This window comes from Aythya fuligula, chromosome 7 (genome assembly GCF_009819795.1).
Source record: "Aythya fuligula isolate bAytFul2 chromosome 7, bAytFul2.pri, whole genome shotgun sequence".
Taxonomy (NCBI): domain Eukaryota; kingdom Metazoa; phylum Chordata; class Aves; order Anseriformes; family Anatidae; genus Aythya; species Aythya fuligula.
This window is the reverse complement of record NC_045565.1, coordinates 13,518,422-13,542,928: the sequence shown is the minus strand read 5'-3', so window position 1 is coordinate 13,542,928 and position 24,507 is coordinate 13,518,422. Positions and strand designations below refer to the sequence as shown.

Sequence of the window (24,507 nt, the reverse complement as noted above, 5' to 3'; positions counted from 1 at the left end):
GCCTCACAACCCTTTCAGTAAAGAAGTTCTTCCTTACATCTAACCTAAAACTCCCCTGGCTCAACTTAAGCCCATTCCCCCTTGTCCTGTCACCAGGCACGTGGGAGAACAGGCCAACCCCCACCTCGCTACAGCCTCCCTTGAGGTACCTATAAAGAGCGATAAGGTCGCCCCTGAGCCTCCTCTTCTCCAGGCTGAACAAGCCCAGCTCCCTCAGCCACTCCTCGTAGGACTTGTTCTCCAGGCCCCTCACCAGCTTCGTCGCCCTTCTCTGCACCCGCTCAAGCACCTCGATGTCCTTCTTGTAGCGAGGGGCCCAAAACTGAACACACTACTCGAGGTGCGGCCTCACCAGAGCTGAGTACAGGGGGACGATCACCTCCCTAGCCCTGCTGGTCACGCTGTTCCTAATACAAGCCAGGATGCCGTTGGCCTTCTTGGCCACCTGAGCACACTGCTGGCTCATATTCAGCCGACTAATAATGATGTTTGATAACATCTGTTTGATTACATTAGCCCTTACTCATTCATACATTCACAGTTACCTTCTGTTTCACAGACGTTCAAAGGAAAAAAAAAAAATTACAATGTATTTAGACTTACAGCAATTATTCTGTCTCCCACAGAAAGGGAACCTTCTTTGGCAGCTGGGCTTCCAGGCACAACAGCAGCAACAAATACTCCATTTTCTAGGCTGACCCCACTTTCTGAAATTTACAAAACAAACATCAATGTACTCCTGCAGTTCAATTATCTTGCCCAAATAACTGCACATGTATGTCTGACCTGCCTGCATGAGAAAGAAATGTAACTACCAAACCAAATGAGCTTCTCCATTACTGAAATTCCTTTTAAAGAAATAAGAAAACGTTGTGTGAAAATGGGGATTTGGGGCATCCCAATACTTAACATAATCAGGGGTGATTGATGGATTTAATCAAATAGAACTAAGTATGAAAACAAAGATCAAGATACTTAAGGAAGAATCCTATCATCAATATGCTCAATTCCTAGTTTGCTACATAAAATTGATTCAAATGCCTATCTAGTAGTGGTTTAAATGGGATTTAAACAGAGGCTCAAAACATGTACCTTTATTTTGGTTGTATGAACATGTACATCCAGCCTTTATATTCATTACCTTTATGACCAGAAACATTGATGTGAAGAGGTGTTATCACTCGCCCACCTAAGGACTTCCTTCTTCGAACCACCATGTTAATAACACCTCCTCCATTTAGAACAGCTTTTATAACTTGCTTTTTATCCTTATTAGTAAGATCCACATCATTTATCTTCAGCAACCAGTCATTCACTCTGGCAGAAAAATTCAAATACAGATGTTAGTATTCCAAGCATACTTATCAGGACATTGTATAAAAATAAGATTCATGAAAAGGGGTGCAACATAGCCGATATCTCAATATGCTAATCCTTAATATTCTGGAGTTCTCCATTCCTTAAAAAGCATTAAAAAGAAGCTAAGTGAAAACAGGAACTTAACTGTAGTCTGCTCTTCACTAGCAAAGTGAAACCATCAAATCACTGCTAAGTACTCCTTATTTAAAAGGAACTCTTCAAAGGGAACAAAGCGATTAAAACCCTCCTACTGAGGCTAAGAACAGAAACAGGTTTCAAATTATCCTTGACCCCTAACCAAAAGCTCACCTTCATCTTTCCCAAACTTTAAACAATCAATTTGAAGTTTGAAGAGAAAATTAACAGAACAGGAGAGAGACAGTGAAACCAAAGACAGAAGCATCATTTCAAATCCTGGGGAGTTTTAAGAGACAAGTCAAAAAGTTTTTAATTTCTCTAATACTTCTAGGTACTGGTCTTGTCAGTGTCATTTCCTAACCAACATTAATATGGTACACATGACAATGACAAAAGAAGAAATTGAAAAACAGTTAATACTGAAGACTTTTCACAATATGCTCATATTTAGTTTATGATCAATCAAAGATGTATCTTCTAAAGCAAAGCCTTACCTTAATCGACCATCCACAATACTTCCTTTGTCTACTTTGGTAACAAAGATCCCACAGTCTCCAGGGAGATATGGTTCATTCACACCTTCTGCCACATCAAAACCAAGTGCTTTCAAGTCCATATCATCCTAAGAAATATTATTAACAAGTGACTCAACTGCACTGCCAACCCACGTGCCTCTGTCTGTTAGTAAGAGGCATCAGTGCAAGCTTGTACTATGCCCTTATATTTACAGGGTATATCCATTATAGCAAGTTGCTGCATTTTGTACTGCAACACAAGCTCCCTTTTTCATGAGGTATTAGACATTCTGTGTCATTAGGAAATTGATTTTCTCTCAGATGAAGGCTGAAACAACGTACTAGGGGAATTTCACAGAAGAGAGATGAGAAAGCAGAAGAGCATGGGAGAAAGCACTTTCAGAAAGCACCTGTTTTTAGGCATGATTCTGGATGTGTCATGAGAGAAAAAGGGCATGTTCTCCAAGAATGGGCATCACTTAGGAAGAAAAATAAAAAAAATTACAAAGCTAAGACAACAGTATTGCATCTCAGTGATGAATTCATAAAGCATATGCTTTAGTATGGGCAGAGACCACAAGTAAAAAGCAAAAAAAAAAGTTTTAACATTATAGGAGAGTGATTCTAAATATATGTTAGAGATAACATCCAACCTTTGTACAAAACAGGTAGTTCTCAATGTTAAAAATTATAAGCATCTTTAACAAATTAGTCATTGAACTGAAGTGGGAAGTGTTAATTCAGTGTTCATTTTGGTAAATGGGAAGGTCACTGCCAACAAAAAAAAAAAGAAAGTTGGTCAAAGCGATAAACTGATTTGTTATTGTTATTTTCAATGTTAAATGATACGCTTAAAAAAAAAAAAAATTACAGAACTCTACTTGAAATCAACTGGACCAGAATTATACTAAAAGCCTTGTGACTCTTCCAGCTGTTCTACGTAACAAGAAAATTCACAGGGAAGAGAGTGAGGCTTCTAGAAAATAAAAACGGAGATATCATAGTATAATTGCTCAGCCTCAGAGCGAAGTGAACATTATTCCTCTCTATTTTGAGTTGAGAAGAGACTATTATTTCCCTGTTTTGAGCTGAGTAATTACGCAGAACTCAGGCATAAGGTGAGGTTGAAGCGAAAATAAAACGATGTAGATTTATTTGACTCTATAATCTCAATCCAGAAATTCAAATGCTGATAAAATGCTGATAAATCAGCAAGATTTCCCCATATATCTAATCAAGGTTTGCACAACAGCATTATTATAATTTGTTAATAGAAAAAAAAAAGGGGAAGTTAAATTCAAATGATAAAGGCTACACTCTTGAACTCAGTATTGCAAACATTTAGAAAAACCTTTAAAGTAAAGAATAACTAAATAGTTGTACATGAATAGAAAATTCATCAGGCCACTTTTTCTTTTTTTCTTTTTTTCTTTTTTTTTTTTTTAACCAAAGGTACAGCATACATTGGACTTGATAGTTAATTTTTCCAGATAATTAAAACATGAAAGTTTTAGTTTTCAGTTAAAATAGATAAGATGGCATTGCATGAAATAAGTCAATGAAGAAGCTGGCCCGAAGAGATAGAAAACATGGTGAAAGAAGAGGAGATGTCCTGGAAAGATCTAGAAGTGCTAGTCCTGATGAACCAGCATTGGTACTTGCTTCATATCTTCTTTTTCAATATATAATAATACTAAGTACTTTGAGTGTGAAAATAGGAATGTATTAATGATTCCGTTGGGACGCACCATCAGAACAAAACCATTGCAATGGTGTTAAAAGCATGACCCCAGGTACTGCAGCAAAATAAAAGAGATGTGATTTGAAAGCTTTCCATTGCTAATGTGGTCATTCAGGATTCAGCAAGAAATTCTAGTATGATTAAAAGCTGTTTTAGTTGAAACAGAACATGGAAAACTACGTCTAAGTGTTGTAAGTCAAAAATGACTATTAGCAAACAGTGTGACACATCAAACAAAAATTTCAAATAGAAAAGCATATACATGTACAAATAGCATGCAGAGCAGTGAAATTTAAATTCTAGACTGCAATGAGGAAAAATAAAATTAAATGGCCTAAAGTACTACTAGGATAAGAAAAGGATGTATAGAACACCAAATATAAAAATATTTATGTTCTTATATAGAACACTAAATAAAAAAATAAATATCTTAATATACCAAAGTTGAAAAGGCATATAACTCTTTCTACAGAGAGGGAGATTATCATCCCTTCATCACAGTTATTTAAGTGGAAGAGCAACGTTGCACTATAATATTAAAAGTAGTCATGATGAACATATTTTAACTTTACTAACCACCAAATCTAAGCAAAAGTAGGTGAAACAGCTTCATGAAAGAGCTCATCTATCCTGTACACAGGTTGTAATTGATTTTGTCTATTACAGTAGACATCAGTGTTTCTATCACGTCTTAAATTTCTCCTGCTTTAGCATTGCCATTTCTGTTATAAATCACCAATTTAAAGAACAAAACATTTAACTTAAAAACACATTTTTGATAGTATATGGACCTGAGTATCCTGCAAGTTCAGATAACGGACTGTTTTTACTTATATACGGTATGAAGACAAAGATATAGTTTGTATGTTAACAGCTTGTTTTTGTCAAGTTTTCATCTATGGGCTACCACAAATGCATGGTTCCTATCGCAATAGAAAACTTTAAAATACTATATTTCATCATACATATTATCAAGATGTTGCAGTCGACTTCAAAACTACTCAAGACAATCCAGTTAGTATCTTTGACTTACTCTGTCTTTTTCAAATTCTACCACTTCTGTTTCCCATTCCAGAGAATCTGTGTCTATGGCTGAGTCATGAGAACTATGAGCCATCAGTTGACGGAATCTGGCCTCCTTTTCCAATTGATTCTCCATCTTCTCCCTAGGGAAAGAAAAATATTTATACACATAGACAAATCTTTTAAACAAACTGATGCACAACATTATAATGATGAGATAACTTGCATTTTATTTTCTAACTCAGAAGTCCAAGGTGTGCCAAATATTTGTCTCCTGCTTCCATCTTTGCAATATCCTTTGGCTACTATCAAACAGACTTTTACTTTCTATATATCATGCTATCTCTTCCTTACATTTTTTGCATTGCTTTTAAATGATTACAGTGCACAGCTTTATTTCTAACATGCCTTCCCGACAATGCATATATAGTTTACCCTGAGCTGAGCTGCATCAGTATGCTTATCACAAATCGGGCATAATAAACACCAGAAGAAAAACCTCTAACATAACCCATTGAAATGACATATAATGAAGTTTTTCTTTGCATTATTTTGGAAAGACAGTGAGAATACAGTAGGGAAGAAGTAAACTGCACTTAATCCAACTTCAGTGAAAAATTCCCATATTGCTTAAGTGTATTTACACAGTACAATCTTTAAAATCTTTGTCTCAGTAAGATAAAAAAAGTTGAAATTGTAAGAGTTTTAATCATGTCAGTCACAACAATTTCCACAGTAACTAAAAACATGAGCAGTGTTTCAACATAAAAAGATCGTGCTGCCAACAGGTATAAAAACAAACAGCTCATTCAGAGACAGAGCTAATGAAGTGAAGTTTTAATCACAAAGATTCCATGCAGTTCAATTATTTCTGTAACATACTTCAGTTCCTTCAGTTCACGCACAGCATCATTTTTCTGCTTTCTCATGTCATCCAGATTGCGAAGAGCTTCAGCCAAGTCACTCACAGCCCGGTCTCTCTCTCTCCTTAAGTTGTCACACAAAGTCCTTCAAAAGTAAAGGAAGCAGTTTCAAAATATCTAATAAGCTGCTAAATAATAAGTAAGAAAAGGTTTTAAGGCAAAAAAAAAAAAAAAAAAAGCTACTTTTTACGGAAGAACTCATCAGAATTACTGTATCTTTCTTCACCCATTACAAAACTTTTTTTTCTTCTGATCTGTATTCTAGGAGAAAAAAATCCGATTAAATTATTTTTCCTTATTCTTTACGTGTGCAGTAACAAATATGTTAGGTACTTTTTCTGAAGTGTCCCCATAGGTGAAGAATTATTTGCAAGACTATAGCTATAACAGAGTGTAGTATAACCAGGCCTAGAAGAAGACATGCTTTGTTATTCTTTTGTAGCAGTGCTGCTAGGCTCTTAGGTATTTACTGGAGACACATTATAAAGATTAAAGTACTGACCAAGCAAAGTGTCTTGTAATATACCCTCAACTTTACAGAACAAACAAAAGAACTGATAGTGCAGGAGTTCCAAGAAGTTGAAACAAGTGCTAGTAAAATCCATTATATCCTAGAATTGCACTGACAGCACACATGATGTTACAAACATCGCTCATGCACCATTTAACATTTATTTACCGTATACTTTCCCTTTCTGCAACGATCTTATCCCGCTCTTGAAAAGCCCAATCTCTCCTACACTTGGCTACTTCTGCTTCCTGGACAGCTTCCTTTAGCTCTTGTGACATTGCCTCATATTGTTTCCGAAGCATTTCAATTTCTTTGTTTGCTCTTTCTATGTCTAGTGTAGCAGAATCTTGTATCTAGAAATTAAGAAACATAGATAAGGACAGTTTTAAATATGCACTCAAAGAACCTTTACTATATGTTACCTGAAGTAGCTAATTCTCACATTTTCATGACAAAAATCTACTTACCTTAATAACAACTTTGGGTTAAAAATCAAAAACAGTTGTAATGAATTTCATTCACTGACACACATTAAAGGAAGAAAATCTACATGAATAAGAAATCTTATTTGAAATTAATACCAGTGAACATTTCATATTGTATAATGTAAAAAACATTGTGTGCTTTTATCCTGTTCTGCTTATCAGACAAAAATCTTCAAGGAGATTCAGGAATTAGATATACTATTATGAGCAGTTATAATACAGATTTCCTGCATGAGTGTCTACTCAGGGACAAGTAGATGAAGAAGGTCAAAAAAGTTGTAATGTTTCTTGTTTTAGATAAAAATTACTTACTTCTTATATTAACTGGTTCCTCTACCATTCGCTATTTTGAACAAGAGAGATGATGACAATGGTAACACAGATGCATAAAAAGTACCTGAATTTTGCAGCACAATAAGCAGAAGTAAACTGCAATGGAAAATGTGGTTTAATACTTCCACAGATGTTCATTCAGGGTTGGCAAATCCTGACAGTTAAGACTAAATCTTTTTGTACTGATAAAGGGTTGGTTAATATTCAGTAAAAAGAGAATACGTATTTCATGAAAAAATCTGCTTTGATATTAAACAAATTCATATCCCTTTGTTATTTCATGAACATAAAAGTTATGGTACTATGCATTTTCAAACTAAGTTATATAAAAGCATTTACAGTTGTATGTGGATTGACTTTTACTAGCTCATACAGGATGAGCACCAGTAAGAACTCATCAATTTTAAGAATGTTACTATCCATACACAGAAACAGATTGTCTTTATAGTAAGAATGCATACAAATTTGAACATTTACAGTCATATTTTATTTAACTTCCTTTGTAAATTATTAGAAATAACTAACATCCTGAGCAGGTCACAGGCATGAACAACACGCAGTAATAGATGGTAACAAGCCTACCAGCAGGTAATAAATTGCCTAGGAACCTGCAGGGTTACAACATTATACTGGCTTCCTGTTATTGCTCTTTTTAAAAACAAACTTAATATGAAGCCTGACTGTATTTCTTGCCAATACAAAGCTCTGTCACTACTTCTTAAAGAAGATAGATGCATATGTAGGCACTACAGTGTGACTCTAAGCAAAGGGGGAAAATAACTTATGTTGCCAGATCTTGATCAAGTCTCATGAAAATGACCCTTTGATTCTAATAAGAAAAAATAAACTGAAAACTTGCAATACCTGACGGGCTTGATAGTATTCCCTTAGTAGATGGTCTCTCTGGATGATAGCTTCTGTCCTCTCTTTTCTGGCAACATCTCTTTCTTCCTTCACCGTCTCTATATCCTTGCAAGCTTGATCAAGTTCCTTCTGGGCCTCTGCTTTGTCCTTCACTTCATGACAATATTTTTCCAGCAACTCATTCCTCTCACAGATTGCTCGATCTCTTTCTACTAGAGCTGAGTTTAGCTCCTAAAACAAGATCCATTGTTTGCAGTAGGTTAAGTACAGAAGGAAATGGTTCATCTTTGCAAATGGATATATGCTGACAACCTAAAAATCCTACAGAGATTGTCACCAATTTTCTGAAAAATGGAAGCAGAACAGTACTGTGCTCATATTACATACAAGTAATGACTAGCAAAGAATATTAAGTGTGATGTTACAGTTATCACAACATCACCGACATGTCTAGCAAAATGATACCACAGAACAAAGAAGATATGCATGAAGTGGCATGTGTGTCTCACAACTGACTCAGAGTATGGTTACTTGGTGCAACTATGCAGGACTAGAAATATTATATTTATTTTAAGGTGTTTCCGTAAGAATGAGGCACTGAAAAAGTTAAATTTCAGACTGCTGCATTTTTAGATGGTACAGCTCTCTATAGGAGCATTCAGTAATGGCCAAAGTCCTTCTACATACAGGCACTCTTTCTAGCTGGAAATCATTGATATTTTGATCTCAAAAAGATTCAAAACAGCTGGTATCTGAAAGACAGAGAAAAGAAAGGGTCTAAATACTTCAAGAGAGAAAGGCACCATGCAATGAAGTGACAGTTCTGTTCTACCTTCATGGATGATTTGCAGTGAATAAAACTGAGAATTTAAAGCATGGAAGACCATTGTATTTTGCAGTACAAACATAGTTGCTCTTGAGCTATGACAACTAATTAAGGCTACTCAAGCTGTTAAAACACCCGTGATGTATTAAAATGGAGAACTTTGTGCTAGAGTAAGACAACTACTAGAAATCATGACTCAATTTGTGAACTTCAAACGTATCAGCAAATCCCAATTAACAGAGCACTCAAGTTTGGTTGTGATTTTTATTTTTTTTTAACTGAAGAAAAAAATGCCTAAACCATAGGGTAGTGCAATCAAATTTCAGTACTGTAAGCAATGTTTTGCACAGCTTAATTGTAGTCTGTATCAAAATGTGTGTTCAAGTATATGTGCTAAACTGCTAAACTTAAAGAAAAATATTAAGTCTTTTCTAACATGTAGCAGAAATGAAAATCACCACAGTATCAAAGCAGAGGGAAAGTTGTCAGAAATCCCTTCATTAAACAAAAATTTGAAGTACTTTAAAACAATTTTAAAAAGTATTGCCACAATTTATTCCAGATTGCTTGGTATAATCTGTGTGTAGAAGAGCAGTCATTGCCTCCAGTGGTCAGTAGTAAAATTTCACCTCTGTCTTTTTCTATGACGTTTGCACAAAATTACAATGCTACAGCACAGGACCACCTGTTATTTGGCACCGGTTAGTACAAACACTGTTTTGACACATTACAGTGCTTTGGTTTCAATAAAAGTCTGAATTTGTAAAAAAAAAAAAAAAAAAAAAAAAAAAGTCATGTGTGAATAAACTTCTCACATCTGAAGACAGTGCAATCACCTCATACAGGATAAAACTCAACAGGCCTATTAAACAGAAGGGAAGGCTGAGTAACGACGAGATAAAACACCATATTCTTAAGGATTTGCTGAGCTTAAAGTTATGCCAAACCAAGAACATGACTGGTGGGAAGGGGGTGGTGGTGTTGACATCTGTAACATCTATTGAAATCTATATCATCTGATGCCTAGTTTGGAATTTAAATATCTACCTAGGAAATGGACTCACTGCTGTCCTTCATAGTAACTGCTCAAGATGTAATGCTTAAAAATCACCCCCTTCTCAATTTCAGCAGCTTTTACATTTCTTCTGTATACAAAAGGTACACTAATATAAACAAGCTTCACAGAAGAAACTACATTTAAAATAACCTCAATTTGCAATCCCAAAAAGTAAGTGGATGCAAGGTAACAGTGCACGTAAAGCTGCCCTACATCAGAACAAGAACACAGCACAGTGAATTAAAATTCAGCAAGCATCGGACTAGTCACTAATAGGAAAATCATAGAATCATAGAATATCTTGAGTTGGAAGGGACCCTTAAGGATCATCAGGTCCAACTCTTGACACCGCACAGGTCTACCCAAAAGTTCAGACCATGTGACTAAGTGCACAGTCCAATCTTTTCTTAAATTCAGACAGGCTCGGTGCAGTGACCACTTCCCTGGGGAGCCTGTTCCAGTGTGCAACCACCTTCTCTGTGAAGAACCCCCTCCTGATGTCAAGCCTAAATTTCCCCTGCCTCAGCTTAACCCCGTTCCCGCGGGTCCTGTCACTGGTGTTAATCCCACTTATGGAGAGGCATCTTGCAGTATACTATTTCAAGTGAACATATCACTTGATAAATCATTTTTTTCAACCTCTCTTACATATGCCTTGCCAGAGCTACAGAATCCCTTCTGCATTGAATGCAACTGCTGCTAGCCAATACAACGTGACACAGGACATAGCTGTTCACAACCACAAGTCTCATAGATACAGGAACAGAAAATCAGAAAGAAAAAAAAAAAAAAAAACTCAATACCAATATTTTACACCATTTAGCACATTACAGAAACAGTTATTTCTGCTTTCTGATGAGCCTGTCTAGGGGGTAAAGAAAAATGCATGTCTGCCCCCTCTCAGCATCTCACTCACCAGTTCTAGGCCCTTTTTCGTTCTCTATCAACCACCTGTTCAAGACAGTCATCTGGAGAGAACACACATTTAAAATTCGACATCTCCTGTCTATTAAAGCACTTTGGAAAATTACTCATAGTGGCATGACAAAATATATAACAAATTGGAGCAGGTGTGCAAAGAAAGAACTCATGTTCACTGTCACCAGTACTCCTTATATAGCTACACTAGTTCCACTGAAATCAATAATTTCCTATTGGTTTACTGGTGTAGATTCAAGTAGAACATGTACAAAACTTATTAAAACCTCACTCAATGCAAAAGCTCAATTCCTTGGCTGGCACACATACAGCTTTGAAAGTTTTGTATTTTTAAAACCAGAAAATAGTTATTTTTAAAAAACTCTGATGCCATGTGTCATAATCTATACTATGCCCCTCAACAAGGGTATAATTTTAAAAAAGCTCTATGCCTTGAATTTTCAAAAAGGGCATTTTGTTGAGTTGTAAAGCTGTGGAAAAAAAAAAAAAAAAAGTAAAATGAGATTTATAGGCAATGAATACATTTGCTTTTATTGTTTTCATGCTGAATGAAATATTTGTAAAGCAAACAGTGAAGTGAATGCATTTCTCCTGAAATGAAACCAAGCAGCAAGCTATGTTTTAGGTATCTTAACAGCATTGTTGTAACAGCATCTTTGTAACAGTGTTGTGTTATAAACATTTCAAGAACATACTGCTGAAAGATACGATGTTCAGGTTTCACACGCTTTAAGGCATGCCTCAGTTCAAGAGAAATATATCTTCAAAATATCCTCTAACTCAAAGCAAAGCAGAAGGAGGGCAAATGAGTAAGAATATGCATATCAGTCTCAAATATATTAATGTATTAATGCAAACCCTGTGCTATTTTATCTATCATGTAACATCTTAAGTCAGGGTAGATGGCATCCCATGGTTCCTCTAGTAGTTGTTAAAAGTTAGAAATAATGGATGTTTAGACCTAAATCTGTCGAGACAGCATTCCTTGAAAACAGCCTACAAAACTAACTTGGAAAAGGATGAATTGGTAATACACAAAAGAGAGTTAAGTCAAGCAAACAGCAAATCTCAACTAACATGCAGTCTATTTAAACATGGAAACTTAATAAAACATGAGCATGGAATTTCCTCTTTGCAGTGCATTCATATTTTCCACCAACTGGTCATACATTCCCAATTCTAGCACCAATAATGTATACTCATTTCCCTTCCCCACCAAAACAATAGCTTAGTACCTGTCTCAAAGCTTCCATCTCTTCACTAGCCACTCGTTTCTCCGAAGAGGTGTTCTTCAGTTTGGACTCTGCAAGCTCCAGCTCTGTTTGAAGTTTATCTACCTCTTTGATTACCTGATCTCTCTCACTCATTATGAGGCGGTATTCATTGAAAACTGAATCCCTTTCTTCCTTGTATTTTTCTGCATCCTTTGCTGCTTTCAGCTGCATTGTTTTGAACCTTGTCACCTCTGACTGTAATCGCTCCATCTCTCTCTGCAACTCTTTATTTTGTGTGGTGGCGTTGCTTAGTTCCTGCTGTACTGACTCAAATCTAGAAACAAGCAGAAATGGCAGTAAGATACTAATTCCTCACTTTCTCTTTTATATAAATTAAGGATTGAGCTGGATAACCAAATGTATCCATTGGTAAAACACAACTGCAGTTGTGTTTAAGAAGTTGTAACTTCTTAAACAATGTAGAGTACTACAAAATAAAAGTTACGCTAATTATTGCTTTAGTAATATTATCATGGAAGGCAGAACCTGTTTGAGGAACTGAAAAAATCCTAGAAGTTAGAATTACTTTTAATTATTAAAAATAAAATTAAACTCCATTATTCAAAAAAGGAATGCAAAAAAATATCATTATTTAATAGCACAAGTTTAACCTTATTTGATGTGCTGAGTTCTGATTATCTTAGAAGGTATTTCCTTTCCCAAAACACACTCCCAGGCATGTGGCAAGAAGAGAAACAAATGCAGAAACCAGAAAAAGACCCAACGTTCATATGCCCAGATATATGCCACAAGATTGGTATCAGACAGCTTAGAGGAGAAAAAGTGGGCTGATTATAAAAATCCAAACAATGGAACTAAAAAATTCAAACACACCCATTCATTTTAATCAGTAGGTCATCCAATAAAACTCAAATGCTACACATCTTTTAAGATGTGTTTTTTTTTTTAAATAAAAAAAGATTGACACAGACGGAAAGCATATGTACTTGAACATTAGAGAAAATGTTTAATTTCTTTGTAGGTAGTAATTTTTGAATTTATATTGACAAAACATTTTTTACAAGTGGACATGAAATTCCACATGTAAGTTCACAAATTAGGCTTGAAAAAGAACTTGCTCTCCCCTCACCTCACACTGTTAAAGTGCAACTGCATGTCTAATCCAGCACGTTGCCTGACCTTTCCCCAGGGAGAGCTAATAAACCCAATTTCAAATATTCCCTTGAAAGCCTCAGTGAATTCAAAGGATTGCCATAGTATTACTGAGGCATCTGCCAGTAGTTTCAAAACCACCTCCCTGCCTCCTTTCAGGAAATTCTTCAGTCTAACAGACCATCAAGGCTGGCAGTACAGGACTCCTAACATTACAAATTATATATTATTTCTGCTTTCTAAACTGTCAACATGAAGATAAAAAGAATACACTGTAAGAGAAATACAAGGATATATAACGAATTTAAGACAAACTATGTTGAACAACCTCATTGCCATGTAAAAAGCCACAGATTTGCAAACTATTTGGGAGTCAAAACCAGGACAACACTGGGAGGACATAGGGAAGAAAGAAAAGGAAAATGGCAATTTCAGGCAATGTTTGCCAAACCAAGGAGATGTCACCAGCAAAGGAAAAAAAAAAAAAAAAAAAAAAAAGATAAGCAGCCCAACATATGGAAAAACAACAGCCTTTAGGAAAGCAACCATAGGGAGGAAGGACAGTCTCCGCCATAGAAGGCAATGCTATATTAATGTGAAATTTTATAATATATTAATATATATATTAAATAGTGATAACCGAGGAAATCTTCAAGTTCTATCTGAAAAAGCACAGTCCTATTTTACACTTCATTGTCTCCTAAGGAGGAAATACAGGTGGCTGGATCACATTTTTACAGATGCCTTCTGCAGAGAAAGACCAATTGCAACAATTGTCATCAACAGGTTTTAAGTAGCATGTTTTAAATAACGGGTTTTAAGTAGCAATAAGAATAGAGTTTTTAAGTAGCAACTAGGGCAACCTGCTTTGTCGTCAATATAATCAGACTATGGGCAGATCTTTCTGAGTGCCACAGCCACATTCAAAATGAAGAGAGACACATCAAAAGTAACGTTTGGCACATAGGAATTAGCCTGTTTCATATGCAATATATTCACTAGGTCAGTCATCTTGGTAGAGTTCCTACACTGTGTATTATTGCAACAACTTCGTAGATAAAAGAAAAATGGCTGAACAATTAAGATATTTCTTTCTTTTTTCACTCAAAAAAGAGAGCTGGGACACTAAGTCTTGTTCTTCCTGCTCTCTTTAAAAGCAACTGGTTTCCAGTTGGTATTACTAGGAAAATGCAGTGCTGCATTTTATGACTTATTCATCATTAAACTGCAAACCCATTGAGTCTTGTATTCTGAAAAGTACACCCACTTGATACATGTATTAAAACTTTCTGTTCACCTAAACAAGTACAGTCTTGGTTATGCAGAAAGGGTATAAAACATAAGATAAAGACTGAGTTTCTGTAACTAGTAACCAGTACAGAGAAGTCCAGACCCAAAGTCAACCAAATAGCATGAATTCCTGAAGTCCAATCACAGTAACTTAGTTGGCTCACTGTTTCATAGGAATAACGAGATCAATCCTGACATTCTTAAAACTGATCTTTGCTCAGTATCAAGCTACACGTTTTTCTCAAGAAAGGGAGCTAAATCACAAGACCATAATACAAATACATTGAGCTTCTCCATGTATTATTACTAGTATGGTTCCAGTGTCTGTTAATAGTACATACGTTGGGCTTTTCCTCACTTTCAGGAATCCATGGCACTCTAAAGTTATAGGTCAGAGGTTGGACTAGGTGATCTTGGAGGTCTCTTCCAACCTAGATGATTCTGTGATTCTGTAACTTTTTACACATACTCTTTTAACTTACTAGTTAGATCAGAAATATGCACATTCTATTCACAAGTATATTATCTACGCTAAATTTCATCTTTTAAAATTACTACAAGTCTATGAATGTGGAAAACAATACTTTCTTGGCTTCGGTCTATGGCAGTAAAAATATTCTCAATGCCTACAGATGTTCTTTGGATTCCTTTTATATGTTAGCATTCATCCTACCCAATATAGTTATCTGCAGACTCAGTATCAACCAGGACCAAAGAGAGGTATGGTGTGACACTGTGCCCTTCTGATTTGGTATTTGTGGTGCTCATAACCACAACAGCATCTTCCTGGTGAACCAAGACCTCCAGGTAGCTGCAGTCAACTCTGCTGCCAGTCTGAGGCTCTGTCTCAAGAGTCCCCTATGGTCAGCAATTCTTATGTCATAAATGTTAGCTTGATAAAATCGTCACTTGCTGATCATCATTGGAAATTATATGCACTTCTTGAGTATTTTTTTAAATATCTCTATAAAGATGCGTATGCCAATGGACTCATCACTCTTTGAGTTAACTTGGAACACTAAACCTGATAAAGCTTTGGTTGTGTTTTATTTCGCCTTTTGTTAGTTTGTTTTTTTAACTTTAAGGGCAGAAAGCCCTTCTTCACATGAGGTAAACAATGGTTAAAATTCCTCATACAATTCCAAAACCCTGATCTGGGAATCCTTATACAAAAATCTTATACAGAAACACACACTTACTCAACACAAAATTAATACCAGAGAAAAACTTCAGGAAAATATTAGAGATTTTACCACAGAAAAAGTCTGATGCTGTATTAGGAAAGTTACTGCCTTCACAGTGTATTCTAATATCAAAAACTGATTATACCTTCTGAGAGAGGATGAATATTGCTGTTGAAAATGAATTGCTGTGTCCCTTTGCTTCATTAACATGTCAATCTGCTTCTGAAGACGTCTGTTCTCCTCCTCAGCCTGCTCCAGACGGCTAAGATCTGTATTGTGACTTGCTATCTTCTCATTGTACCGCTTCCTTAAGGCATCGTAATCCTTCTTCACACCTTCTAGCTTGTCCATTGCTGTATCATACAGCTTATTTAGTATCTCTGATGACCCATTTTGCTTCATAACCTAAAAAAACAACAACAACAACAAAAACAAAAGACAGAAACGTCATTAAATTTGAGCTATAAAGAGATAATTAAGTACACATCTTTTCACTTCTCATCACGGGAACATGATTTGTTTTTACTTGTTTTTCACAACTCCTGTCCCCTCGGGAAAAAAAATCTGTATTTAAGTAGTATTCAGACAATGCAGTGATGAAATATCTAGGGAATAATCTTGCCCTTCAGACTAATAAAAACTTAAGTCAGGAATTGTATTGATAAGGTGCTTTTAATCAGTCCAATATTTTTATTAAGACTATGTATAAGAACATAATAATAGAACAAAAATACACCAATTTTAATGATCACTCTTTTTATTGATTAAGAAATCATGGAGCTTCTCCTTAGCATTACTGCTACTCTAAACATCACTACATCCACTTAATTTTAACTGGAACCAAGTCTGGTTTATCACAGCTTAGGGTGCATAAATGTATCCATCTCTCAAATGGTAATTGCAAACAATATTTATTAAACTCACATGGTTTTCGAATAAGTTCTTTGAGCAAGAAGTAACTCGTTTGGTGGTCGTGCTGATAGCTGTAATTTAGGAAACGACCACGAGGTGGCACTGATGACAGACTGCCTATATCCTAGAGACATGCACTCAGGCATGTGTTTTAATATTCATACAGTATTTCAACTGAAAATAACTACAAACGTTCGAGTTTCAAAAACTTTTCATAAAATATCAACGGACAGAAAATCCATTTAAACATCAATAAAATCTGACCAGAACCCTGGTTTCAAATTAATTTACATAAAAATCTCGCTGTTAAGTAGCAATGTTCATTCTAAATAACCAGCAACAACAAGAATCCATAAAGAACGTCAGCAAATCTACTCCTTCTGTCTCAAAAGACAAAAAATAACTTGCACTGGTGAGACGGACTTATTTTTTTTTTGTTGGTCATGTCATGCTTTTTTTCCCCTTCTCTTTTTATATTTTAAATCAAAATTTGAACTTCATGTAGTGGGAAGAAATAGGAAGGCTAAAGACAGAGGTGCCAGGAATTTATGTAAGCTTACCATTAGCCTACAATACATTAGCCTACATCCCCAACGAGCTGAAAGAGGTGTGCGTCTGTGTGTGTGTCTTAAAAAGCTATGGAAAAAAAAGACAGAAAAGCTGCACTTTATAAAACGTTGCTAACAAACAGAGCAACCACTCCACAAATGGAAGTCAAATAGACCTCAACCAGACTTGTCTTTTAGCCATCTGCTGCAGAGTTGTGACAGCACAGATTCAATACTCAGTTGGAACACACTTTCCCTACTGTGCACACATACACCACCTCAGTGACACTTTCAGGTACTCTTTGGCTCCTCGGAGCACGGATGCCTGTGTACCAGAAATGGCTGACACCATGCAGAGACTGCCCACTTTGTGCGCTGCTCACTGCCCACAAGCAGCAAGTAACAAATTGCTACTGTCAGAAAAACGCTTCTGTACAGAGGCAAAAGAAGAGAAGTTCTTCATCCTGATGCTGGTCTCCTTTAGCTAACCAAGGTACATAAATAAAAACAATGAATCGCTCATAAAGGGGTCCTGGAATGAGGCCGGACTTTGGGGAGTCTCACCAGCATGGCTGATTGCACACACTTTCACGTCCTCAGCAGCTTCAGAAGCATAACCTGCACAGAGCTGGGCCCATGATTAGCTAGCGTGCTTCACTGAACCAATTTAGAGAAGCTGAAGAAGCTGATGTTGCTTCTTATTCAAGAATATACTACCATTCTGTGTAAGAAACTGTAGGTGTATGTGAAGTTAGATACTGTGTTGATTTATATGTACTTGAGTGCTGTTTTTCCTGAAAACTACTTCCCAAAGCATATTTAAAACAGGTTTGAGAATGGAATATTTGAGAATCCACACAGAAACAAGCAACTTTTCACTGCCTAAAGCATATATATATATTATTTTGTTTAAAATGCTAAATAATTAAAGAAGGAAAAATATACCAGAAAGTTGATTAATTTTATCATCAATTTGCTAACAGATTTCACAAAGGAGCAAAGAAATACCATAAACAATAAGCAGGGGAATAAGGAAAGTCTCCCATTCAAAATCCCAGTATGAGGAAAAGCAAGTAGTCCCAGATGGGCCAAAGACGACAGCTATGGCAAAAAGCAACATTGTGAGCTGCAGAAACATAATCTGGTCAGCTGCTAAACAGCAAATCAATGACAAGCCCACGGTAAGAGTAACTCAATCAGTTTATACTCTCCAAAGCCACTAAGATGCTGTTTTGCTACAGCCTTACAATGGAACAACACTTCAGAGGTCAACATAAACAGAATTAGACTAACTCAGATGAGAAGTGGCACAGACAAGATAAAGAACTTGGCGCCCCTTCAAGACAACAAACATGATTCACTTGGACATGCTGAGAAACAGAGTTACACAACTTTCTCATCGAGGATAACATAGGTACTTTTCTGTAAAGGTCTTATCATGATACTGATGTGAGAATTTCTTTCAATAAATACTTATAACAATGCTTGAACCTCCTTTGCTGCAAGACAATTTCAGATTTCAAGACAGTCTAAAAATACAACAACCTTCTCTTGGAGGTTTTACACCTCTGCTTTGCAGACTGAGAAGCTGATGCACAAAACTATTAAGCCATTTATCCAGGTTAACACAGAACATTTACATGAAACAGCCATTTCTGCTACACAGAACACAACCCACCTTCTGAACGAAGTCAATAAACCACTTCACAGCACAACTATTAGAGGACGGGGTCACAACCAAATACTAATTTAATTCCTTTTTGCACTAGCCCCAAAACACCTCTGAAAGTGCCACTCAGCAATACAGCTTACTTTGACCTTTGCCCCTCCTACTCTAGAAAATAATTATTTTTGTTTGCATAGGTTTTGCTTCTGAAGCCTCATGTTTGATTTGCAAGTTTGCCCTGTGAATCAGCTTACACACAGTTAAATGAGATATTCTATTTAACCATTTCATGTTACTGTAGCTGTGTTAACTTAATGACCAGACTTCTGGATGTGAACAATGGACTTGATAGCGCCAGTTACTCCTGACTATTCCTCTTGACTTTGTTTCTCCAGAATGTGCAAGCAACTTTGCTCATGAGACAGCCTATTATACACAGTACTGAAATGCCCACTTCTTCCAGTCCTGAAGAGATTGCCTTTTTTGTCACAAGTTCAAAAACATTCATCAGTCTGTAGCTTTGTTCTAAGACACTCAAGTGTCTGTGATCCTAAATATGCAACCTGAGTTCAATCATTGGCCTTGCATTTAAGATGTCACCAAAAATAAGAAAAATGGTCACTCTTTATTTCTGTGACACTTAGAATTAAAAAAAAAAAAAAAAAAAAAAGCAGAAACAGCATGCAAGTTTAAAGCTAGCCCCGTCCTATAAAATACCCTTTGAAAACAGTATTTTTCATCTCTTAGCAACTTCAAACTAGGTTTTTGATTCCTCCTCCACCTACTTACTGTCACCTACAATATTCATCACGTAAACTTAGTTCTTCTCTGCATCAAAATTTCTTCATGCTATTTAATATTCTACATCCCTTCTTCTTTCTTCATCTAGTTACAGAAGAAAAAAAAATCGCATTCAAGATCTCATGCTTCACATTTTACAGCACTGAGGGAAAAAATAGGTTCTAGACTACGTGAGACAAAATTCAGCAAAATCCAGTTAATTGGTTTTATTAACGTATTTACCAAAGGAAAAGCTTAGAACTGCTTCTAGCATTTACATTACAAGCTGTAGCTTACCTGCTGCTGCTGGCTGCGTAGATCTGTTATCTCTTTCTGATCCTCGTCATGAAGTCTTTTCATTTCCTCACATGACTGCTGGAGATGATTATGTTCTCGCACCAACTGTGTGTTTTTCCTCTTCAAGGTATCCATATCCTCCTTCAGCTGTGACTGGTCACTCAGCAGCCGACTGTGCAACGTGCTGTCATGGCATACAGAAAATACACTCTTTGAGGCAAATTTGCGTAGACAGATTCTTGTACTAACTAGTTTCATGTATGAGTTTTCTACCAAGAAAACAGATCAAACTAACTCAAATTTTCAAATTTGAATATTCCAAGAACAAGATAAATCAGAGAAGAACAAACCTCTAAGTATAAAAAAATGTTTAAATATATAGTACTCTTAACACAGCATCAGGAGAGATGATGGACCTATACCACCGCATCAATGCCACTTAAAAGCAACTAGATAGACAAACAGGAATTGTTTGTGAGCCAAAGATGATATTGGAGATAACAGTAATTATCTCACTCATTAAGTCCCCTTCCTCCTCGGCCTCTCCAGCTAATCAACATACAGATTAAAACTAGAAAAATCTTGTTTCCTACCATAAAAAACAAACAGAAAGTACTCTTTCAACTACATTCAAGTCGGTAAAATGCCACCAAAGGTATTCCACATTTCATTATGTAAGCCATAATTGTTGAGAGAGATTTATTCCCACTTAGAAACTAAATAACTAAGATAGAATGCTAGCATGATAAGGCTAGCATTCAAATTATAATTCAAGGTAACAGCCCAAAATTAGACCTAATCATTGCTGCATGAGAGCAAAACTCACTTGAACACATTATACTAGTGCATATTAAATAAAGACTGCTAGTTTGATACTGTCTTCTGTTGTTGAAACAGAATGATACAAACTGAAGTCTAAGCTGATGATCAGCAGGTGTGAAAGCCCATAATTAAATAAAAAACAGACAGAAGCAATGAATAGGACCATTTTACAATTTTAAAATAGCTAGTAAACTAGAGAAGATACTCCATCCTCAAAAACTCAAGTTTATTTGCCTCCCAGGTAAATAAAACTTCCCTATTTGCATCAATGACTGATTTTTAAACTAAAACACAGACTAGCATTATTCAACAGCTGCTGCCTGTTTTACTGCATTTTCATGAATGCTTACAACTGGTCTTGGCCTGTGATAAAACTTATGTAAGTCATAAAAAAAGCCATCACATCATCTAAGAAATCATGAATTCCATTCTCTCAAATAATATTCTGTTCTTCAGCCTGACTGGAGTGTAATTCTAAATCAGTAACTAGCCTTTCCTTGTCAGTGTCCCACCAAGTCATTACGGATTGCCACCTCAAATTCTTCAAAATAAGACACAGTCCATAACTGTCTCATTTCAAATAGTCCCAAAGTATTTTTATCTGATGCATTCAAACATTAATCTTGCAATTAAAGTGGAAAAATAATACAAATAATGGTTTGATTACCATGTTTTAATACCTTACAGCAAAGATCGGTTAACTCTCACCTTTTATAGCTTTACTAGTACTTACTGATAAAAATCTGCCTCTTTTGCTGCTTCTTCACACCTTTTTAATGTCTTGGTATGTTGATTCTGCAGAGACTGAAGGTCTGACATGGCCTTCATGCACTGAATCTTCAGTCTTTCATAGTCATGATTAGGTTTTGGACTAGGCCTAGCGCAGAAAAAGAATATTAAGTCAAATAACAGCTTAGAATAAAATCCAATAAACACTGTCACACAGCTTCGGATATATACAGACTATACTTAGGCCATATTGTACTTCAAATCAAATAGTGACAGCTTCACAACAAGATGCAACCACAAACAAAGATAAACCTGTACCAGTGTTGTACTGAGATATACCATTTAATAACGAGCCAGTTGTCCAATGCTAAATCAAATGAAAACTGTACTGTGAGTCCACATTCCTTTCTTTGGAGCAGCAGTATTATCATAGACCAGAACTGTCACTTGAAAACTCAGCGACAGAACAAACACCGCTTCCTTGCATTATTATGCCCAGACTTCCAAAGAAAAAGCACAGAGCTGCAGTGTGAGTGGGGATGAAAAGAGGCTTGCAAAGTCAAGTGGGGTGGCATGGAAACCTGTACTAGGGAAAACTCATCATCCTGGAAACAGCTGGAGGACCTTATCTACAGCTCCCTAGGAAAACCACAGTTAGGGTTAGTTTTGAGACATAGAATCTCAACAGGACACCAAATACATGCATCTGTGCCAGCAAAGTTTGATGAGACTAGTTAGACCATTTACAGTAAGCTGAACAACATGAAAGCAAAAGTCCATCAAATGATATTTTGTTTTATTTATTTAAGTATATCATGGTGACTGGGAGACGAGAAGCTTTCCAAAATTACCTATTTTGTCTGGCAATTGACCAACATAGATTACGTCTACAATGTGTATCCACTGTATGTAACACCTCTATTTATATTAGAATATTATAAATCTTTTTGAAAACTAAATTACCAGAATTATACCACCTTCTTCTGGAGCACTAAACTCTTCAAGACACTCTACACTGAACTATGTTCTTCCTCTGCAGTCTCAAATTTTTTTCACCAATCAATTTTCTACTTTCAAAATGAAACTACTAACAGCTGTCTCTATGGCATCTCCCAGGTCTCATACCTCTAACAAACAACAAGAAAAGAAAGATATTAATTGATGTCTAATTTGACTGCTTATTCTCCTATCACATTTGCTCCACTGCTGCACAGATCACCCTTTCTCCCTTTCCTTGCTAACATTCTCTCCCCCAAACAGCTTCACTGTAAGCTCTATCTAAGAAGTAATCACAATGCTCTTCGCTTCATATAAGAACAGCAGCATGGATTCTGGAACAGAAATTCAGCTGGCATCTGAATTGAAATGAAATGGTTTTGCATGGCTGCAGTGCTGACAGTAACAGAAAAATAAATAGCAGTCACATCTGATTCACAGATGCTCAGGGAATGTGTGCGAGATCTGAAGGTGCATTTTTGCAACCTAGTTGTGTTTAGGTTGCAGAGTAGTACAGTCTTTCATTTTAATTCCTCTTTTTCTCCCTACTCCCTGAACAAGTGTTCCCGGGGAAAACAAAGGCAAAGGAAAAAAAAAATCCCTTCCTCAACTGACATACTGTAACAAGAAGTAAAAGTCAAATTTGTATAAAGTAACATATAAAGTCAGATCTGCAGGGATGTCTTTTCAGTGTTTGTTTGGATGTTTTTCTGTTTGTTTTTACTTCACTGTTTATGGGTATAAAAGGAAATACTTCATACAGATTTACAGACATATTACCATAACTATTGCAGTGTTAGTTTCTCTTTGAAAATACAACCCCAATTAGTGTAAGTAAAACTACCTGAGATGTTCACACCCTTGACAAAATCACTAAAACCGCAAGTATTGATTTAAATTAGTCTCTAGGATGAAATCATTGTAGGTAGACATCATCTGTCCCCCAGCCGTTACAATGAGAATATTAATTGAAGCATGGTTTAGTTCAGCTGAATCTTTAAGCTTGAGTTCCATTAACACTTGCTCATATTAAGCTTGTAATCATAAACACACATTCCTGCAAAATATTTGTGCATTTTTTTTTCTAAAAAGTAACTTAAGTCAGCCTCAAAGCTATGGTGAGAACTTAAACATATCTAACATCAATCACATCTGTATTTCATATATTGCTGAAGCATAATTCTAAACAGAAATCCTAGATAAAAAGATAACATGGTAAATACAAAAGTTAGCCTACCTATACAATGAGAAACAAACAATGCCACCAGTAACCTCCCGCACTCTAGCTCATCTACATGTAACAGAACACCTGCACTGCCAAGGCAGTTATGTCCTGCACTACTGTTTCAAGGGCTTATTAATCAGCAAGAATATGGATATGGAACTAAACATTGGTCAGAAGTCAAAAAACTAACTCTTAAAATAAAGCAATCCACTCAAAACCACACAGTGATCAAATCTCATTTAAATAAGACCACCACAGTATAATGCTAAATTGCACCAGAACATACAAAATATTATGATTTCAATAAAGGAGAAGCATCAGTTATTGCTTTGAAAGCATTAGTTCAAACAAGATACAAATTATACAAAAAAAATTAAAATGCTATTGTCAGAGTTCCAACTGTTGTTCTGATATTCACATAACAATTCTAAAAATCCTCTGCATCCCAAGGGAATCACCCCGATTCTAAATGAGGGCCACATCAAGACTGACGTTTAGATATATTTGATTAGGATGTAAAAGCTAATGCCAAGAGCAGTTCCAACCTTCCTATGGGCAATACTTGACCAACAACTTTAAAACATTTTCATTTACAATATCAGGTCCATGAACAACAACTGCAGACTGCACATAAACCAGTCCTTTCTCAAAAGCAGTTTTTAGGTGTTTTCTCTGTATTGCGGTTCTCTAAGGGAAATACTACAATTACTAACATCAAATATAAGTATTTGAAGCTCACCTTGATCACACTAAATAATTTAGTTAAATTTTTGCTTAATCACCACAACACATGCATGCGTATAATCACTGTCAAGTGACTCAAGCACAGCATGAGCAATCCTACTCCTGTCCAGCAGAGTGACACATGCTAATCAGATTCAGCTCATCACAATCCACTTCTGCAGCTCCTCTTCCATTGCTCTGGACTTAGTCAACACCAGTTTTTGAAAACAGATC

General features: G+C 36.1%; 1 protein-coding gene across 1 annotated transcript in view; it reads right to left on the bottom strand.

Annotated features, from left to right (window-relative positions):
• Window positions 1-24,507, bottom strand: part of DLG5 (discs large MAGUK scaffold protein 5) — a 108,059-nt gene that overhangs the window by 26,449 nt on the left and 57,103 nt on the right. Inside the window, 11 exon segments of the mRNA XM_032190934.1 lie at window positions 604-707; window positions 1,142-1,317; window positions 1,992-2,119; window positions 4,787-4,919; window positions 5,659-5,784; window positions 6,379-6,563; window positions 7,893-8,123; window positions 11,950-12,262; window positions 15,721-15,980; window positions 19,779-19,962; window positions 21,334-21,477. Of these exon segments, the coding sequence (XP_032046825.1) occupies window positions 604-707; window positions 1,142-1,317; window positions 1,992-2,119; window positions 4,787-4,919; window positions 5,659-5,784; window positions 6,379-6,563; window positions 7,893-8,123; window positions 11,950-12,262; window positions 15,721-15,980; window positions 19,779-19,962; window positions 21,334-21,477 (1,984 nt within the window).